Genomic DNA, 21,276 nt, shown 5'->3' with positions numbered 1-21,276 from the left:
TAGGTTTTACATTTAAGTCTTTAATCTACTTTGAGATAATTTTTGTATAATGTGTAAGGAAGGGGTCCAGTTTCTGTTTTCTGCATATGGCTAGCCAGTTTTCCCAGCACCATTTATTAAATAGCTTTGTTCCTTTTGTTTAGAATTGTCTTGGCTATACAGATTCTTTTTTGTTGTTGTTCCATATGAAATTTGAAGTTTTTTTTTTTTTTTTCTAGTTCTGTGAAGAAAGTCAACAGTAGCTTGTTGGGAATGGCATTGAATCTATAAACTACTTTGGGCAGTATGGCCATTTTCATGATAGTGCTTCTTCCTATCTGTGAGGATGGGATATGTTTCCATTTGTTTGTGTCCTCTGATTTCCTTGAGAATGATTTGTAGTTCTCCTTGAAGAGGTCCTTCATATCCCTTGTAAGTTGTATTCCCAGGTTGTTTTTCTTTTGTTTGTAGCAATTGTGAATGGGAGTTAACTCAAGATTTGGCTCTCTGCTTGTCTACTATTGGTGTAAAGGAATGCTTGTGGTTTTTGCACATTGATTTTGTATCCTAAGACTTTGCTGAAGTTGTTTATCAGCTTAAGGAGATTTGGGGCTGAGACGAAGGGGTTTTCTAAATATACAGTCACATCATCTGCAAACAGAGACAATTTGACTTCCTCTCTGTTCTCTTGCCTGATTTCTCTCTTTAAGAGAAGTGAGAAACTTGATTCTTCACACGGAATCTATTACTGTTTAAACGTAGTCAACTAAGTCAAATTTTAATTATTCATTGAATGAAGAAGCCCAACCAAAGTCACTGGACATCAAATAAGATCAGATGAGAAGAGTTGCCAGTTCACAAACTCTGTCTAGCCCAACAGTAGTTAGTGCACAAAGAGGGGCACTGAAGAATTTCAAGCATCACCTGAATTTCTTCTTAGCCCCCAGTCACCTGACAGCTTCATGAGATAAACGTGCATGCATGAATAAATCTTCAATTCTATTTCTCCAACTCTAGAAATATACTACACAATTTACTTTTAAAAATCTAACCTGAAAATAAGCCTAAGATTAATAGCTATGTTATAAAAGTGATTTAAAGTTTTATTTTAAAAAAAACTTTTATGAAATATATGGAATATGGCACTAAATTTTAAATACTTTTTTCAGACCGCATGCAATGGAAAAATTATCTTAATTAGTTTCTCCTTTTTTTATATAATTACTAATAAATTCAGTGATAATTCAGCTGAAAAACAAATGCAAGATTCAAATGTAGGGCAAAAGTCACTATGTTGTACAAATGGAATTTTTTGATCCTAGTTATATTTACTGATTGGACTCTTTCTCTTCTCGTCTGTGTATTTCCCCTTGCCTTCCATGACTTTCTGTAAAAAGGGCGGTCCTTCTTACACACCATGAGCAGAACACTCACTTTGCTATTTTTCAGTTCCCGCTAATTTACCCTCTCCCTTCTCTCTTTTCTTTTCCTCTTTTTCTCTCCCCTTGCCCTCCTTTCAGTTTCCACTTCCCCACCCTCTTTCCTGTACATCTTGGGACATTATATATATATATATATATATATATATATATATATATATATATATATATACACACACACACACACACACACACCTATATATCCAAGACAGCTTGAGAAAAGTGAATCCTTCTAAAAAAAAAAAAAAAAAGTAGTGCAAACAGAAGGAAGTAGAAAACCCAGTTTTCCCAGCTTTGCTAGCCTTCAATTTGTAAAACTGACCCAGCTCTGATGACTCTTCTCCTGTCTTGAGCAGAAGGGGAAAAAATATTAATCTCCTGCAGGCTTTTTGAGTCTGAAGTCCTTCACAAAAGCAAGACTTCACAGAAACAACAATTAAAATACCAGCAAAATAAAACTAAGTAGTTTACAAGCACACATTTCTTAGTTAAAATTTAGCAACAGATTATGCTTGGTGGGTACACTTTATATGGCACCTACACCTAGAATGGTCTTATTTCTTGTTTCATCCCCAGAAGTCTAAGGAACTTCTTAGGTCACCCAGTTGATGACATTTTGCTTTTTTTCCTGTTCAAACCTCATCTAATCTTGCCAAAGCCTGCGTCAGCAATGCATTGGCTTCTTCAGTGGCCGGAAGCAGGCTTCTAGGTTCTTTCCTGCCCAGTCTGCCAGTCATGTCCCTCCCTATCTCATTTACCACATACCCATATCAGTTCCCACTTAGCCACTGTTTTTCCTCACTGAGAAAAGTCTAGTGCTTGTCTTATTTACAAAATAAGAGATTGATACAGCTCCTGAGTGTTACATTGAGACTCTCATTTTCCAGCCAACATGGGTCCACCTCCCAGATGATTTTCTGACTTGCCAACACCCTCTACATTGCAAAGGGGTGCTTAGAATTCTTTCCACACAGGTTGGCCTCATCAAACTGACTTTACAAACAGAGCAACAACAAACCTTGTCTTCCAACACTGAAAGAATTGCCTACTCTCCTCGCATAAGATTGGCACACAAGGCTCCTAAATAGAATTAAATCAGTTGGCCAGACAAAACTTGAGGCTTCACCTTAAACTTGTACCAGTTTTGAACAGTACTAGTTGAAACCAAACATTTTGTCTCCAAAAGCACAAATGGAACAAGAAGAGTTCCCACGAAAGCAACTGGAAAAAAACAAAATGAGACTAGATATTTTTTTTTTCTATGCCCCCCACTTCCATTTCATTTCATAGGCAGGAGCAAGTCAGATCTAACATTTATATGAGAAAGGAGTTAAAAATATGAGCCCCAAAGTGACCCAACTTGAGTTAAAAGCCAAATTCTACCACCCTGAGTTCTGTGAACTCGGGCAAATTATTCAAACTCTCTGTGCCTCTGTTTCCTCATCTGTAAAATGAGAATTGTGAGAGCTTCTCCCTCCTGGGTTGAGCAATTATGAAGATTAAATGAGTTAGTTCTCGGAAAAATTTTAGACCAGTGCCCCAGGTACACAAGAAAAACCTGGTAAATGTTAATTATTATTATTTGATAGCAGTAAACCAGATAATGAATAGGATGATTTTTTTTTCTGAAATTTTCTACATTTGATTATTACATTCTTAGTTAACAGTCATAGTCACCTGTCTTCTTAATAACATGTTCATTTTATCCACATTACATTTTTACTAAATTTTGAAATTGAAGGAATTTATTTTAGAGGAGAATTTTTTCAGAAACGCTGGAATATTTTGAGCTGCACGGAGCCCCCATCTTTCCATGTCTCTGGTGTCGTCTTCTTGATGAAACCGTCCTGGTTAATGGAAAACGGGACAAGAGTCGCCTGGAGCTACCGCTTCGGGAATGTTGTCAGTTCTTTCATGACTAATGAATGATAAACAGCTGATGAGATTCAAATAGAAAACAGCCCAAGTTAATACTAAATGTCAAGTAAATACCAGAATAATAAAGCAATATTTCTACCTGGCCAAAGATCCAAACAGGAGCATCGCAGACTCCAGTCACACAAATGCTGCAGTCTGCAGAGGAGGAGAGGATCATCGGTAACTGGCCGCCCAGCTCACATATCTCTAAGGAACTTATCCGGTCCTCATGAGGTTGGAATGATCTTATCAGGGTTGGGGGCTTGGTGATTTTGTTCTTACAGGAGTTAAGACAGTACTCCTGAATGAAAAGAAATAGCAAAACTAAAATATCCAAATATGAAATTATTACGATGACATAACGCTTTTTTAAAGGCAGATTTTAAAACTGGAACAATAACCCTGTGATCGAAATGCAAAAGAAAAGTTCATGATAAAAGAGGCTAGAAAAATAAAATCACATTTTTAAAAAGGTTTCTAACTTATCTGACTACTTGGGAGGTAGAAAGGAAGTGGTGAGGAAAGAAGGAAAGAAAAATATAAATAGTAAAGTCAGTTATTGGATAGAGATGAACTTTACCACATAGGTGGTCACGTATACAACTTTTAAACATTAGAAAATTTAGCAGGTAATCAGTGATTTAAAAAAATCAACTAACTCGGGGTAACAATAATGTCAGATGAAGGAATAGTTCTCTACTATTTAAATTACATTTACAATCTCGTTGCAAATAAGGTGTAGCCTCACCCTAGGCAACATAGTGAGACTATGTCTCTACAAAAATAAAACAAAATAATTAGCTGGCCATAGTGAACATGCCTGTAGTCCTAGCTACTCAGGAGGCTGAGGTGGGAGGATGGCTTGAACCAGGAGTTTGAGATTGCAGAGAGCTATAATCATGCTATTGCACTCTAGCCTAGGTGACAGAGGGAGATCCTGTCTCAAAAAAAATTGAATACAGAAAAATTAAGGTATATACTAATTATTTACATTTCAAATAATGCTCCAATGCCTTACTAACAAGACTACATTTCTAAATTGGATGACTGATTTAACAGAAGGTTGTCAATATTGAGAAAAATATTATTTTCCTCATCAATTATTTAAAAGAAGTCTCTTCATGAAACTTGTAAACGTTTTCTTTAAAATGCTTAGACTAAACATTTTTATTTAGGAAACAGACAAAACCTAATTCAGTTACCTGCAACAAAGGCCATCAAAAATCATAAAGGTGATGTGATAATTTGTTTTCAATTTACCTCTATATTCCAGATTTTCAACCATCCGTCAAGATCTCCTGTGGCAAGGTATCTATTCATCTTATCAGTAGACATAATAATCGATCCAACTCCACTATGAGCCAAAAATTCAGCCAGAAGTTGCTTCTTATGTATATCCCAAAATCTGACATAACCAGATCCTCCACATGATACCAGGTTAGCTCCTCCTAATGTGTAAGGAAAATCTAACTAGAAAACTGAACAGTGAACACCAGAAATAACTTCACGGGCTTTCCCTGTGGGAAGCATGGATTATGTTGGAGAGGTGAGTAGCCCTGAGAGAAACTCCCAGCACCACTTTAATTTTCTCAGATATGAAATCGTAACCCCATGATAACCTCACTGCTTTGTGTTGAGTATCAAATGAGATAGGATGCTGAGATGTTTCATTACATTTAGCTCCCTTTTCTTCATTCATTGTTCTGATGTTTGGGAGGTCTTACAAGTTAGAGATAATTTGTTTCTTCAGATAAACATGAAGTATTCCAACATTATGATCTCATTATATAAAATTTGCCTTCCTAATAACCCATTGGACATACGCAATGAAGTAAAAGTTCTCATGTACAGATTTGGATGGAATATATATATATGTAGTGGTAGCACAGCTATTGATTTCTCCATTTAGCAGCACACTTAGAATTATATTTGAGTTTTCTTTAAACTTTTTCATCAAAATAATTCATTGCAAACCCTTATAAAACTTTTTTTTTTAGACGGATTCTTGCTCTGTTGCTGAGCTGGAGTGCAGTGGTGTGACCTTGGCTCACTGCAACCTCTGCCTCCCAGTTCAAGTGATTCCCCTGCCTCAGCCTCCAAAGTAGCTGGGACTACAGGTGCACACCACCATGCCTGGCTAATTATTTTGTATTTTAGTATATATGGATTTCACCATATTGGCCAGGATGATCTAGATATCCTGACCTTGTGATCCGCCCACTTTGGCCTCTCAAAGTGCTGGTATTACTGGTGTGAGCCACCATGCCCGGCCTATAAAACCTTATTTTGGTGAATAAGCCTAGAACTAATCTTGTCATTTTCCATTTTTATATGTCTTGTTGAAGCACCTTACCTAAGTTATTCTTCTGCGGCAAAATTCCTATTTGATAAATCAGTAGATGACTTCCAATTTGCTTACAAATGTACTGCCAATTAACAATCATATGTATTTAAGGTAGAAATAATAATGTGTAGCTGCTACAGTGAAAACAGTCTGAATGCTGAACATTAATAAAAATTAGTATTGAGGAAATGAGAGTAATTTCAGGAAAATGATTCATTTTGTGAGTATAAGCAAGTTCTAGAAAATGGAAAGTTTTAGAATCTTAATTCTTTCAGAGCTTATTCTAAACATCCCAGAATGTTTTTAAACTATACCTTTATTGATTCTTAATGATGAAAAATTTTACGTGAAAATTAGATTTTTCATCAGTAAATTATGGGAAACAAACATAATTCAGATATGTTTATTTCCTTTTCAAATACACAATACTGGGACTACAGGTCTAGATTCCTAATGTTAAGAAAAAATACCTTTAAGATACAATTCTTATTTTAGATGAAAGGTCAAGAAATATGTATTATTCTCCAAAGAAGATTTTCACTTTGGAAAGATGCAGGTTGCAACAGCGCCATGCTAATATTGCTACTGACAACAGGGAAAAAATTAAGCAAATGGCTAGTTCATTTATATCACATCAAATCACTACAGTAAATCATAAAATAGCATCAATGTTAGTGTACATCCAAGCAGAAGACATAACCAACACTTAAAAAAAAGACAAGAACACAAGAGAGCAGGTAGCTCTTGTCCTGGGATTAGCAATTCTTTCAAATTCTGTTACTGTCCTTAACCTCCATGCTACTCATTATTCTCTTCCAGCCTATTTTGATCAGGCGCTCACATAGTCAGTCTCAGACACAACTTTTCTGCTGTATGTAGACTTAAGCTTGCTGTGTCCCTACTCTATGAAAACCTCTTTATGCCATGGCTGGAACAATAATTCTGATTGTTGCCTATATCCAATAATTTGTCAGATTTTTTTCTCATCTTGATCTTGACATATACAACACTGGATAAATTAGTAGTGGGCTGCAGCCTGGCTCCTGCTCTTGGACCCATCCTCCTCAACTCCAGCTTCCTTGCCATTGTCTCTGACCTTACATGAACCAGTACTGATTGGTTAGCTACATGCAGTCAATTGTACAACATCTAATAGAAATAGATTGAATTTTCTTTGCTTCTCCCTTTCCAACTGCATGGAAAGTGTAAATCTATATTTTACCTGTCACTGCAGTGGTTTTTCTTGCTTTAAGGAAGCAAAGCCTCATAACAGCATTTTTGCCCTCAGTGTCAATCTCAAAGTTGTGGACTCCCATGGCAGAGTGGTCTGCCATGGGGTGGGTGGAGCGGCTTCTCCCAGGAGTGAGAAGTCTTTGAGGTTTTGTATCTGTGATGGAGACAAAGCAGGGTATATAAATGAAGATAAACATCTGCTTTTCAAACCAGTGCCTAGGAAGCAACAGGCCCACCTCTATCACTATCTCCAATGACTCCACCAAGTCTCACAGTAGACTTCCAGTCAACATCCATCAAGCCTTCTGCTATTTCTTAACCTCAACTTGAAGAACTGTTTGACTTTGTTTTTTATATTCCATACTCACTTGCTGTGTTTTCACTTGATAGGAATTAAGTAAGAACTTAATAGTGATGTAACTCTATCACTAATATCTTAGTGATCCTCCAATACAAATGTGATTCCGACATCATGACATTTTCAACTTATTAATCCAAATTATTCTTGGAAATATTATAATGAACATGAGTTCTAATGACCATGTTTAATTAAATGAGCCTTTTTAACAATACTATTTGTTAGTGAGTTACTCTGGAGAAAACATTTCTAAGCATACCTCAATTATCTAATAACATCATCTCCAGGCCCCACTAGTGAAAACTGGGGACATTCATTTCAATCTGTGAACAGTCTGCATATAGTTATGAAAAATCTATACAGATGTGTTTTCAAAATTTCAAAATTTATTGCAATGCTTTTAATATCTTTTAGAAATTTGATATTTATTCACTTTTCTCCTTACTTATCTTTGTGTATCCTAAAACCCAGTGTTGGGAAAGAGGCAGAATTCCAACCTCTTCATGGCAGGTTCAAATGAATCCTAAAATGATTAGCTCTGTGTACGTAAAGCAGGTCAGCACTTTGTGTTTGCAGCCAAGTATCCCCTATATCTCTTAAGTTTGTTTTCCTACACTTAATAAAATTGCTTCTCAGCTTTACACACACACACACACACACAAACTGCATCTGATGACCAGTTCATTTCTAAAGTTCAATTCAACCTCTATGAATTTATTCAGCTGAGACAACAGAACTTCACTGGGCCATGAGGAATGACATATTCATTACTAAAATAAATTAGTCTAAAGAAAAACCTTTAGTATCTAAGGAAACTGAAAAAAATGTGAAAGGTAATTGTCAAGACATTTTATTTAAGTATAAAATATTCATGTGCTCTGCTAAACTCCCATAAAATACAATATACTCCCATCTAATGCTCCTCATGGGTTTCTAAAGCAAGAAATAATTTAAGATTTCCAGGTGGCATAATATTTATTACAAACTCTAGATTGAGTCTGAACAGCCTATCGAGTGAACATGAATTCCCATTTTCTTACCAAAGGGTACCCAAGTTCACTCTTAGGTAATTTGGTAAGGTTTATTGGAAAAAACTAAACTAAATAAAAATGAGAGTCTTGCTCCCTGCTGTCAGTAATTCAGAAATGCCAATGTAACATAAAGAGAAGAAATGGCATGCCGTGCAGAATTTGCTAAGCCAAGTAAACCTCAAGGTTCTCTTTAGTCACTTTGACAAGACAATGATATCCCTAATCCTTCGTGCTTATAGCCAATCATCTATAATTTAGGAGCAAGTTGCATCAGGCACATGCATGAACAACCAGGCCTACTGTGAGTTAACTAGCCACATTATTTTAGTTTCAAACTCTCACTTACCTAATTCTGATTTTAGCAACCTCTGGTAATCGGGGTGAAGAACATGATGAGCATTCTCTGTGCTATTGTTCCATAGAACAATTTCTCCATCATAACTCCCTACATAAGACAGAATGGAAAATATAAATTGCCAGGAGGTTACGATAGAAAATACGAGCAACAGCAATTAGACGTTCTTAGCAATATATCTTACACAGAATATCGCACATAGTGGGCACTCCATATTTTTAGAAACATGAATAATAATTGGTATTTGTGTTAACTTTAGAGCTTACAATCTCCACAGTATAACCTGAGCATAGGTGTGTAGAAATTACTGCTGTTTCCTTTTATTTTACAGTAATAAAGCATTCAGAAAAGATGCTCTGCAGTTCAACTGGAGCTCGAGTCTTGGTTCTGCCTCTTACTGTGTAACCTTGAGCATATTATTTAACTATTTGATGCCATGATTTTCTCATCTATAAAAAAGAGCTAATAATTATATTTACCTCATAGGGTTATTGTAAAAAATGGAAGTACTTACAATAGTACTGAGCATATTGTAAGTACTGGAAAAAGTGTTAATTATCATATTTATTATTGGTTAAGGGCAGGTAAATCAAGTCCTCCTATGTTTTCTATTTCCCACACCCCTTCTTGTGTATGTATGTCGGTGGGTAGGTGTGTGTCTTCTCTTCATTCCTTTTCTCCTGTATTCCTTACTGAATATTGCTTTCTCCAATCCTAAAGTTCTTCCTACAGAAAGTCTTTCAGTACTGTTCTTCACACAAAACAGAGAAAAGCCCAACTAAGGAGATAGTCTAAGCAACCATGTCCTGTGGAGGAACAATCCAGCCATATCCAGACCATCGTTTTCAGTGGCTTAGTTAGGACACCTACCCACTGTGCAGTGTCTGTGGCAAGAATAGCAGAAGAAAAGTTTGGGTAGGATGTACAAATGGTGACTTTTGGGATTAGGGGAGAAGAGAGAGAAATACACACTGAACTTTGTATTGTCCTAGAAAGAACAATCTGTGCAACTCACAATTGCACCAAGGGAATGGAGTTCAGCTGTCCATAGACATATCTGTCTTCTCCCGTGCTTTACTTGCAGTGATTGACCAAACATTTCCACATAAGACTGATGGGATGGCAATGAGTGAAGAGACTGTCCACCCACCAATACAATGGTATTTACTAATATTTTTACAATAACAACCATGCCGTTTTATACTTCCATGTCCATCACATTTCAGGATGTGATCTTCCCTGCAGGAGTGGCCTTCCAGTAGCTGTAAAGCTAATTTACCTTCAGAGTTGGCCTTATGAGAAAGTAATTTGGTTAGTGCTGAAAACAGGGGAACTTCAAATGTAGATAGATCAGTAAACCTCATATTGTAACACTTCATAGATATCCTGGGTCTTTTTCTGTAAGTTCTCATTCCTCTTAATTGATGACATTTTGGGTTCTATAAAAAAATTCAGCTGTCAAAATATGGACTTGAAAATTTCATGGTGCAATCTGTCTCTATAAATTGCATTCTTTGGCCAGAAATGATACAATTTTTCATTCTCTTTAATATGCCGCATCAAAGCATGCCTATGAATCATTTTAAGAGCTTGGATTTGTAGATATTTTGTGAGGACAGACTTTTGTCAACATTATCTCAGCTAAATTATGCCAAACAGTTAACATGTTCACATTATGAAACATCCAAGTGCCACCAATGTGTGATTCGTACCCGACAGCCCTAATGCTCCTCCTGGAAAATGGACAATACAAATCAAAGCTAATATTTATGGATGGGCCTATTCTGTGCTGAGCACCATATTAAACCCTTGCACAGATAATCTGTACTATAAGCCAAAATATAGATATATCATCATCCAGACAAAACTATGATTTAGAGTTTAAATAACTTGCTCATTATCATGTTGTGGCAATTGGTAGAACCGTGATGGGAAGTCAGCCAGCCAGGCATAGGAGCTGATAATCAGAACTACCAATACACTTCCCTAAAAATAAGGACCAAGAAGAGCAAGGCTTGCTTCTTCAAAAATCTATTCATGTTCATAGCAAACTATCAACAGAGCAAAGAGACCACGTACAAAATGGGAGAAGATAGTTGCAAACTATACATCTGTTAGTATAAGGGGCTAATATTCAAAATACATAAGAAAATCAAACAATTCAGCAGCAAAGAAAATCTGATTTTAAAATGGACAAAAGACCTGAATAAACATTCCTCAAAAGAAGACATAAAAATAGCCAACAGACATTTGAAAAAAATGTCCGACTGATTATCAGGGAAGTACAAATCAAAACAACCTGAGTGAGTGAGACATCACTTCACTCCAGTCAGAATGGCTCCTATCAGAAAATCAAAAGATTAAAGTATTGGCGAAGATATGGAACAGAGGGAACACTTACATATGGCTGGTGGGAATGTAAATTAGTATAGCCTTTATGGAAAATGACTTTAAAACAAGCCTTTATGGAGGAATTGAAAATAGAACTACCATATGATCCAGAAATAACACTACTGGGTGTGGAAATGAAATCGGCATGTTGAAGAGAGATCTGCATCCTTATGTTTACTGCAGCATTATTCACAATAGCCAAGATAGAAAATCAACCTAAAGGTCCATCAATGAATAAATGAATAAAGAAACTGTGGTATATATACACAAGGGAATACTATTCAGCCATAAAAAGAATAAAATCTTGTCATTTACAGCAACACAAATGAACCCGGAGGAAATTGTTAGGTGAAGTAAGCCAAGCACATACAGACAAATATCACATGATGTCACTTAATTGTGGAATCTAAAAAGTTATTCTCATAAAAGTAGAGAGTAGAATAGTGAGTACCAGAGGATGGGGAGGGGAGACGGGAGGGGTGAGGGTGAGAGATTGGTAAACAGGTAAAAAGCTACAGTTAGACAGGAGGAACAAGTTCTGGTGTTCTATTGCATAGCAGGATGACTAGTGTTAACAATGTATTGTGTACTTCAAAATAGCTAGAAAAAGATTTTTGATGTTCTCATCACTAAGATATGTGTAAGTTTATTAATGTGCTAATTACCATGATTTGATCATTGCAAAATTTATACATGTATTGAAACATGTGTCCCACAAATAGATTGACACATAATAATTATACATAAATTAAAAAAGAAATATATGGCCAGGCACGGTGGCTCACACCTGTAATCCCAGCACTTTGGGAGGTGGAGGCAGGTGAATTGCTTGAGCTTAGAAGTTTGAGACCAGCCTGGACAACATGGCAAAACTTCATCTCTGACAAAAATACAAAAAATTAGCCAGGCATGATAGGCACGCCTATGGTCCCAGCTACTCAGGAGGCTGAAGTGGGAGGATCACTTGAGCCTGGGAGGCGGAGGTTGCAGTGATCTGAGACCTGACCACTGTAGCCAGAGTGAGACATATATATAGCAATTGAGAAAAGTTTTTTTTTTTTTTTTTTTTTTGAGTGAGGCAAACCACAACAAACCAAACTTTACCAATGATTATTAAGTGAAAGTTCAATTTACCCGTAACAAGAGTTTGTGGAGGTAAAAATGCAGCACACAAGATGTCATCGTGGTGCTGTACACCTCCTTTCCATTCTTCAGGCTGGATGAAAAATTGATTGAAGTTTTGGGGTCGAAACACAGTAATAGCCCTAGCAAAAAGGATATCGAATTTAGCTGTGGTTCTAAAATTGATGTAGATATTGAGTAGCCACTATCCACTTGAATGGTGTGACTCGAGACTTCTAAAAGACTATGCTGCCCAAAATTTATCCCCACTTGACATCCACAATACTGAGTTTCCCACACTAAACATTTTTTATTACCTCATTACATTATCTAGTAAATCATAAATTTTGACAATAGAAGGTTAATTATCCTTTCATAGTCATTAACAACAAACCACGTAGCCATTTATCAAATTAATTATCCATCACCACGACCCTAAAGGAAAGTTTCCTCACATTGATATTATGAAATCACTGAGTTTTATAGCAATAACAAAAGAGGGCATAGGTCTCTGAACAAATAATGTTTTGTACTTCCAACAAAATAAACAATATTTTTTTCCATCAAATTTTCTCAGGACATTTAGCATGGTAACACTTCCTGTAGCATTTTCCAGACTTACCTGGTCACAGAATGTATTCTCTTGGAGTCTACAGAATCTTGAACTATAATTTGTGGAACACACTTGGAAAATGCTACTCCAAAAAAGTGGGACATAGGACAGAGGCATTTTGAACAGAAAGAACAGTATTAGAGGGGTCAATACCTTGGAGAACTGCTGGTAAATCTGAAGACAGGCCGGGATGGGCAAAGAATGAAATGCCTTGTGCCTGGTGGGGAAGGGAGAAGGGTAAAGATTCCATTCCTGGGACATTAATACCACCCTGTTTCCACTTGATGATTTGAGCTCTGGCTATTAGCCTATGATAAGCCTTTTGTTCCTTCCAGAGCCATCTACATCTCAAGTGAGCATTTGCAACCATAGCTGTAGTGTTGTTTCTCACATTATTCTCACTTCTCCTTCCTGAAATCTCCTATTCCCACCATTCTAAAGGCCTACTTGTCCTACCAGTGTTACTTCTCGGCCTCAGAGTTTTTAGTATGTCCTGCTGCTTTCTCCCTCCTGATCTTTCTTTCTCCATTCTTCATTATCTATTCCCTTCCTTCTCTCACCCTTTTACATATGTGGTATGTAACACAATGGAGCATTCTTCATTGTCATTCCTTCACTTCTCTATCCACTCAAACTAGCTTAGAGATCTCATCTATCACCATGAGTTCCAACATCATTTCCATACAAATGGCTCTTAAATTCTCTTCATTCATAATCTTTGCCAGAAAGTTTCCACTTGCCAGTTGACAGTTCCGTATAATGCTTCCATGAGCAGAAGATTTCAACGTGTCAAAAATCCAAATTTGACATCTTCCCTCCATACCAGCCCTCTGTCTGCAATTCCCAAATATGGTTAATAGACCAACATCCCAGCCTCTTTGAGTGTCTTTCTCTTCCCCAGTCAAATCAAATATTTCGATTTTATCTATGCAATATGTTACATGTTCATTTCTTACTATTTCTAACAGTCAATGACAGCTTGCTAGTTCAGTGCTAACTATCTCACGGTTGAATGATCATAACAGCCTTCTGACCAATTTTACTGCTTCTAGTCTACCCATCTCTGGCACATTCTTCATCTGGCTACTAGATTATTCTATTCTGGGCTTTTTCATTCTATAAGAATTTATTTGCCATGTGGAGGTCACTGTTCAATGTGATGCAGCGTACAGAGCCATAAGCATAAAATGACTAAAATTCAACGTGAAATGTGGGAAGTTCTAAGGCATTACTGATCAACTGCCATAAAAGGCCAGAGCAGAAGTCACAAAGGATGAGTTGAGTGCTGATATTTGAACTGTACCGTAAAAGATGGGTAGGATTTGCAAGATGAAAGCACTCTGGGGATAGAAACCAACATGATAAAAGATAAGTCTGTTGGATTCTGTTTTTTATTTTTATTTTTTTTAGAGAGACCTTTAAATATGTTAAAATCATAGGTTTTAGAGGCAAGATAAAACCTTAAATTTTTAAGAGTATTTAACTTTACTAGAACTATACATATGCCTACTTTGAACAAATGCAAAGTTAACTGATTATCTAGTCATTTAATTTGAGCAACATAAATATGGCCAGGGATTTAACCAGGTATTTTTGAATTGACTATGCCAATTCACAACTTAGTTTCTAAGTATATTTTGCTTAAAATAATGAGAAACACATTTGTATGGTGCTAAATTTGGGACTTTTTTACTGACAGAAAATCTCTAGATATGAATGACTGTCTTCATAAATAGCTAACATGCACTCTCTAGTTCATTTTGCTTAGGCCCAAACATTCCTATTTACCATATGCTGCCTTTTATGTATTGACCTGCTATCCACAAAAAAGTAGATGCCTTTGAAACAGGAATCATGATTCTTTACATTCGGCCTACTGTAATTTTTAACCTACGTGCAATTTTAAAATACATATAGGAAGGGAAAGGAAAGAAAGACAGTTAGCTAAATATCTGAGTTGTTGTTAAGTTGCTAACACAATTTTTATGTGTTTCTTCATATGTACTGTTTCATTAGCTTCAATTAAAATGATGAACTCAATTATTAAAGTATATAATTGATGTCTCATGGTGTGATGCCATTTACAATCAGTCCACTCAGGAGTGGTATTGACTTCAGCACAGAATTCTAACTCAGTGGCCTACTAACTTTGTCACCTTGGTCAAGCTACCCAACTTCTTCAAGCCTGGGTAGCCTCCCTTGTTTAAAAAAAAAAAAGGTTGCTAATACTTAGACTTCTGATTAATTGTGAAGAGAGAATAGAATAGATTCTAATATCTATGCTGCTTGCCTCTCACTAGGAATGCAACTGTGAGTAATTAATCTCTCTAATCCTTAGTTTCCCTGTCTATTCAACAAACATTAAGTCACTCAACAAGTATCACCAAGCATCTAGTAAGCTCCAGGAATGCACACATACACAAATGTCTGTATTAAAGAAAATGTAAGAAGCTGGAGAGCACAAAGACAAAATGGGGACATTTTGTCTTCTATACTGAGAGTTGAGGGAAATGTCCTGGCAGAGAAGATATCTGAACAAGTCTTCAAATAGGAATAAATGTTAGCCAAATGAAAACCATTTGAGAGGGATTTCTAGATAAGAGAATAAAGACATAAGGGTGTGAAGCAGTATGGTTTGTATTCGAACACCCTAAACAGGCTGCTATTTGATAGAGTTTAGAATATACACAAAATGGGAGATAATGAAACTGGAAAATGAAAGAATAGGTCCAGGTCTGAGGGGGATTAGAATTATTTTGTAGACACTCTAAAAGGTTTTAAGCAAGGATATAACATATAGAACTCATTGAAAAAAGAAATCATTATAGCTAAAATGAGCAGAATCTATTTAAGAAGTAAGAAGTGGGCATTAGGAGGGCAAAGGACAAGTTAGACAGCTGTGGCATTCACTCAAGTAGAAATTATGCTCTGAATAATACTAATACTATTGTACAACTTATAGAGCAGGTTTAAGAAATATTCAGGGCATAAAACAGATAATGACTTAGTGACTTCTTTGTGTGGGAAGAGGGAGAACCACAGTGGATATCTGGGTCTCTGGCAATTAATTGAAGTTCAATATAGAAGAAGCAAGTTTTGGAAAGGAGATAATTATTTCAGTGGAGAACATATTGAATTTGGGATTGCAGTCAGACACATAGAGCAAGCAAATGGATAACTGAGCTTACAGAGATAAGAGCTGAAGACAGGTATTTGAGTTATCTATAAAATATTCCCTATTTTCCAACATGATGCTAAGGATGAAATTAGATAATGTGTGTGAAGTGGTTAATGCTACGCAGGACTGTAAATAAAATAAATCAGATGGCATATTTAAGTACTTTACTCAAATGTAATTACCATCCCATGCTCCACATAATTATTGAATCAATCTCTGTATTTAGATAAAGTCTGAAGTAAAAACTACAACTTAACAGACTCTAAAACAAATACTAAAGTTTAATAAGATGACTGTCAATCTTTCAGTTATTTCTTCTCTAATCAGTAAACTATCAATCAGTTGGCTTAACGGTCCATCCTCCTCTAACTATAACTGAACAGTTTTCTGCCCTCTTGCCTATTTTGTTAAATGCCTCCTGGTAAAAAGAATTCTGTCTTAGACTCTGCAAAATCTATCTTAACATAAAGTCTCTGGCTTAGAATGTATAATTTTTAAATTCACCAATATAAAAGCAAAATAACGGAGGGGGATTTCCAAGATGGCGCAGTAGGAACAACTCAGGATTGCATCTCTCAGTGAAGGCACAGAGGGTGAGTCTTAGCCGCATTTCCAGACGGATCTTTGTTGCCCACAGAACGGGGAAATTCCCAGGAGTAGGAGAGACATGTGATGCCAGCACAGCCCTCTGGGCTTGCGCAGCCTTTTCGGCCAGCGCTGCAGCGCAGCGGCACCCCACACAAAACGCACTGGTCTGGGTGCCCTGTTAAACCGACAGTCTGAGATTTGGGAGGACAGATTAGCATATCCATCTGATTAAATGGGACTTGGACAGAGAGCCAGACCAGGAGATTCCCGGGAAGTGACATTTGAGCCGGTACGGTTGGTCGCTGCATGGGAAATCATACACATCCCAGTGACCTTTCAGCAGGCAACTAAAACACCTGGGAGAGAGTCAGTTGTTCAACTTAAAAAAAGGAGAGAAAGGGCTCTGAGGCAGGCAGCCAGGTGATCAGGCTCAGCGGGTCCCACCCCCACAGGGACAAACAAAACGGCGATTGGAAACGCTCCCAGTGGAGAGTTTCACTGCAGGCACAGCTGAATCCAGGATGGGGCAGCTCAGTGGGGGAGGGGCATCTGCCAATACCGAGGCATTCCGTGCCTACTGAGGTACACTCCCATTGCTGACACAGCCTGCTGTTGCCAAGGCAACCCACCATAACAGAGAGACTCTGCCAACAGGGTGGGGCCCACGGCAACAGGGCAAAGCCCACAAAAGTAGGGCAGAGTGCATGGCAACAGGGTGGAGCCCATGATGGCAGGGTGGAGCCCACAGCAGCAGGGCAGAGCCCATGGCAACAGGGAGGACCCAGCAGTAGCAGGGCGGAGCCTCAGCAGGCAAATAGTGACTAGACTGCCTCCTAGCTGGGCAGGAAAGTGCAACAGATACTCATAAAGAAAGCCATAACTCCCCGAGACAGAGCATCTGAGGAAAAAACGAGGATTTATAAGTTCTGCAGCAGCAGACCTAAATGCACCTGCCTAACAGCCCTGAATGAACAACGGAGCTCACAGCTCAGTACTTGAGTTCCTATAAAGTACAGTCCGTCTCCTCAAGCAGCTCCCTGACCCCTGTATATCCAAAGAGTCACCTCAAAAAGGACTGATCAGACTGACATTTGACGGGCATCATTCTGGGACAAAGATAACAGAAGAAGAAACTGGTAGCATCCCTCACTGTTCCACAGCTGCTACAGGTGTATCCCAGACAAGCAGAGCCTGGAGTAGACCTCAGCAGTTGTACAACAGAGGGGCTAGAATGTTAGAAGGAAAACTAAGTAACAGAAATACTTCATCACCAACAATCTAGACGTCCACTCAGAGGCCCAATCAAAAAGTCAGCAACTACTCAGAAGACAGGTGGATAAATCCACAAAGATGGGAAGAAACCAGCACAAAAAGGAGAAAAACACCGGAAACCGAAACACCTCGCCTCTTACAAAGGACCAAAACTCCTCACCAACAAGGGAACAAAGATGGACGAAGAATGAGTGTGACAAAATGATGGAATCAGACTTCAGAAGGTGGATAATAAGAAACTTCCGTGAGCTAAAAGAACGTGTTCTAAATCAATGCAAAGAAACTAAGAACCTTGGAAAAAGTTTTGAGGAAATGATAAGAATGGACAACTTAGAGAGGAATATGAATGAATTGAAGGAGCTGAAAAACACAACACGAGAACTTCACGAAGCATGCACAAGTTTCAACAGTCAAATTGACCAAGCAGAAGAAAGAATATCAGAAGTTGAATATCAACTCAATGAAATAAAATGAGAAACCAAGATTAGAGAAAAAAGCGCAAAAAGAAATGAACAAAATCTCCAAGAAATGTGGGACTATGTGAAGAGACCTAACCTACATTTGATAGGTGTACCAGAATGTGACAAAGGGAATGAATCCAAGCTGGAAAATACTCTACAGGATATTATCCAGGAAAATTTCCCCAACCTAGCAAGACAGGCCAATACTCAAGTCCAGGAAATACAGAAACACCACAAAGATATTCCACAAGAACAGCAACCCCAAGGCACATAATCGCCAGATTCACCAGGGTTGAAATGAAGGAGAAAATACTAAGGGCAGCAAGAGAGAAAGGTCGGGTCACCCACAAAGGGAAGCCCATCAGACTCACAGCAGATCTCTCAGCAGAAACTCTACAAGCCAGAAGAGAGTGGGGGCCAATATTCAACATCCTTAAAGAAAAAAACTTTCAACTGAGAATTTCATATCCAGCCAAACTGAGCTTCATAAGTGAAGGAAAAATAAAATCCTTTGCAAACAAGCAAGTACTCAGTTTTTGTCACCACCAGGCCTGCTTTACAAGAGCTCCCAAAAGAGGCACTATACATAGAAAGAAACAACCAGTACCGGCAATTCTAAAAACATACCAAATGCTAAAGAGCATCAACAAAATGAAGAATCTGCATCAACTAATGGGCAAAACAGCCAGCTAGCATCAAAATGGCAGTATCAAATTCACCTATAACAATATTAACCCTAAATGTAAATGGGCTAAATGCACCAATAAAAAGACACAGACTGGCAAATTGGATAAAAAACCAAACTCATCAGTGTGCTGTATCCAAGAAACTCATCTCACATGCAAGGATACACAAAGGCTCAAAATAAAGGGATGGAGGAAGATTTACCAAGCAAATGGAGAGCAAAAAAAAGCAGGAGTTGCAATTCTCATCTCTGATAAAATAGACTCTAAAGCCACAAAGATCAAAAGAGACAAAGAAGGTCATTACATAATGGTAAAAGGATCAATACAACAAGAAGAGCCAACGATCCTAAATATATATTGACCCAATACAGGAGCACCCAGATATATAAGGCAAGTTCTTAATGACTTACAAAGAGACTTAGACTCCCACACAATAATAGTGGGAGACTTTAACACTCCACTGTCAATATTAGACAGATCGACCAGACAGAAAATTAACAAGAATATCCAGAGCTTGAACTCAGACCTGGAACAAGCAAACCTGATAGACATCTACAGAACTCTCCACCCCAAATCCACAGAATATACATTCTTCTCAGCACCACATCACACCTATTCCAAAATCTACCACATAATTGGAAGTAAAGCACTCCTCAGCAAATACAAAACAACTGAAATCATAACAGTCTCTCAGACCATAGTGCAATCAAGTTAGAACTCAGAATTCAGAAACTAACTCACAACCACACAGCTTCATGGAAACTGAACAACTGGCTCTTGAATGTTGATTGGAAAAACAATGAAATGAAGGCAGAAATAAAGAAGTTCTTTGAAACCAATGAGAACGAAGACCCAACATGCCAGAATCTCTGGGACACATTTAAAGCAGTCTCTAGAGGAAAATATAGCAATAAGTACCCACATGAGAAGAGTGGAAAGATCCAAAATTGACACCCTATCGTCAAAATTGAAAGAGCTAGAGCAGCAAGATAAAAAAAAACTCAAAACCTAGCAGAAGACAAGAAATAACTAAGATCAGAGCAGAACTGAAGAAGATAGAGACACGAAAAACCCTTCAAAAAATCAATAAATCCAAGAGCTGGTGTTTTGAAAAGATCAACAAAATAGACCACTAGCCAGACTGATAAAAAAGATAAGAGAGAACAACCAAATAGATGCAATAAAAAATGATAAAGGCGAAATCACCACAGATTCCACAGAAATTCAAACCATCATCAGAGAATACTACAAACAACTCTATGTACATAAACTAGTAAACCTGGAAGAAATGGATAAATTTCTGGACACCTGTGTCCTCCTAAGCCTAAACCAGGAGGATGCAGAAACTATGAATAGACCAATAACAAGGTCAGAAGTTGAGGCAGCAATTAAGAGCCTACCACACAAAAAAAGCCCAGGTGCAGATGGGTTCACAGCCAAATTTGACTAGACACACAAAGAGGAGCTGGTACCATTCCTTCTGAAACTATTCCAAATAATCCAAAAAGAGGGAATCCTTTACCCATTGCTTGTTTTTGTCAGGTTTAGTATAGTACCATATAATAAATGGTGTTGGGAAAACTGGCTAGCCATGTGCAGAGAGCAGAAACTGGACCCCTTCCTGACACCTTACACCCAAATTAACTCCAGATGGATTAAAGACTTAAACATAAGACCTGGCACCATAAAAACCCTAGAAGAAAATCTAGGCAAAATCATTCAGGACATGGGAGTAGGCAAGGACTTCATGATCAAAACACCAACAGCATTGGCAACAAAAGCCAAAATAGACAAATGGGACCTAATCAAACTCCACAGCTTCTGCACGGCAAAAGAAACAGTCACTAGAGTGAATCGGCAACCAACAGAATGGGAAAAAAATTTTGCAGTTTACCATCTGACAAAGGGCTGATATCCAGAATTTACAAAGAACTCAAACAGATTTACAGGAAAAAAACAAGCCCATTCAAAAATGGGCAAAGGATATAAACACTTTGCAAAAGAAGACATACATGAGACCATCAAACATATGAAAAAATGCTCATCATCACTGGTCATTAGATGCAAATCAAAACCACACTGAGATACCATCTCACACCAGTTAGAATGGTGATCATTAAAAAATCTGTAGACAACAGATGCTGGAGAGGATGTGGAGAAATAGGAACACTTTTACACTGTTGGTGGGAGTGTAGATTAGTTCAACCACTGTGGAAGACAGTGTGGCGATTCCTCAAGGCCTTAGAAATAGAAATTCCATTTGACCCAGCAATCCCATTACTGGGTATATATCCAAAGGACTATAAATC

The 21,276-nt window shown here is 37.7% G+C and overlaps 1 protein-coding gene across 1 annotated transcript in view; it reads right to left on the bottom strand.

The window, feature by feature from the left end:
• Positions 1 to 21,276, bottom strand: part of WDR49 (WD repeat domain 49) — a 165,698-nt gene that overhangs the window by 37,639 nt on the left and 106,783 nt on the right. The window contains exons 11-15 of the mRNA XM_035278281.3: positions 12,182 to 12,312; positions 8,648 to 8,746; positions 6,902 to 7,066; positions 4,596 to 4,783; positions 3,436 to 3,636 (exon numbers count right to left, since the gene is read on the bottom strand). Coding sequence (XP_035134172.3) covers positions 3,436 to 3,636; positions 4,596 to 4,783; positions 6,902 to 7,066; positions 8,648 to 8,746; positions 12,182 to 12,312 — 784 coding nt within the window. The remainder of the gene's footprint in view (positions 1 to 3,435; positions 3,637 to 4,595; positions 4,784 to 6,901; positions 7,067 to 8,647; positions 8,747 to 12,181; positions 12,313 to 21,276) is intronic.

This window comes from Callithrix jacchus, chromosome 17, assembly GCF_049354715.1.
Source record: "Callithrix jacchus isolate 240 chromosome 17, calJac240_pri, whole genome shotgun sequence".
NCBI classification, from domain to species: Eukaryota; Metazoa; Chordata; class Mammalia; order Primates; family Cebidae; genus Callithrix; species Callithrix jacchus.
The sequence above is the reverse complement of the archived record's forward strand: the minus strand, read 5'-3'. Positions and strand labels throughout refer to the sequence as shown.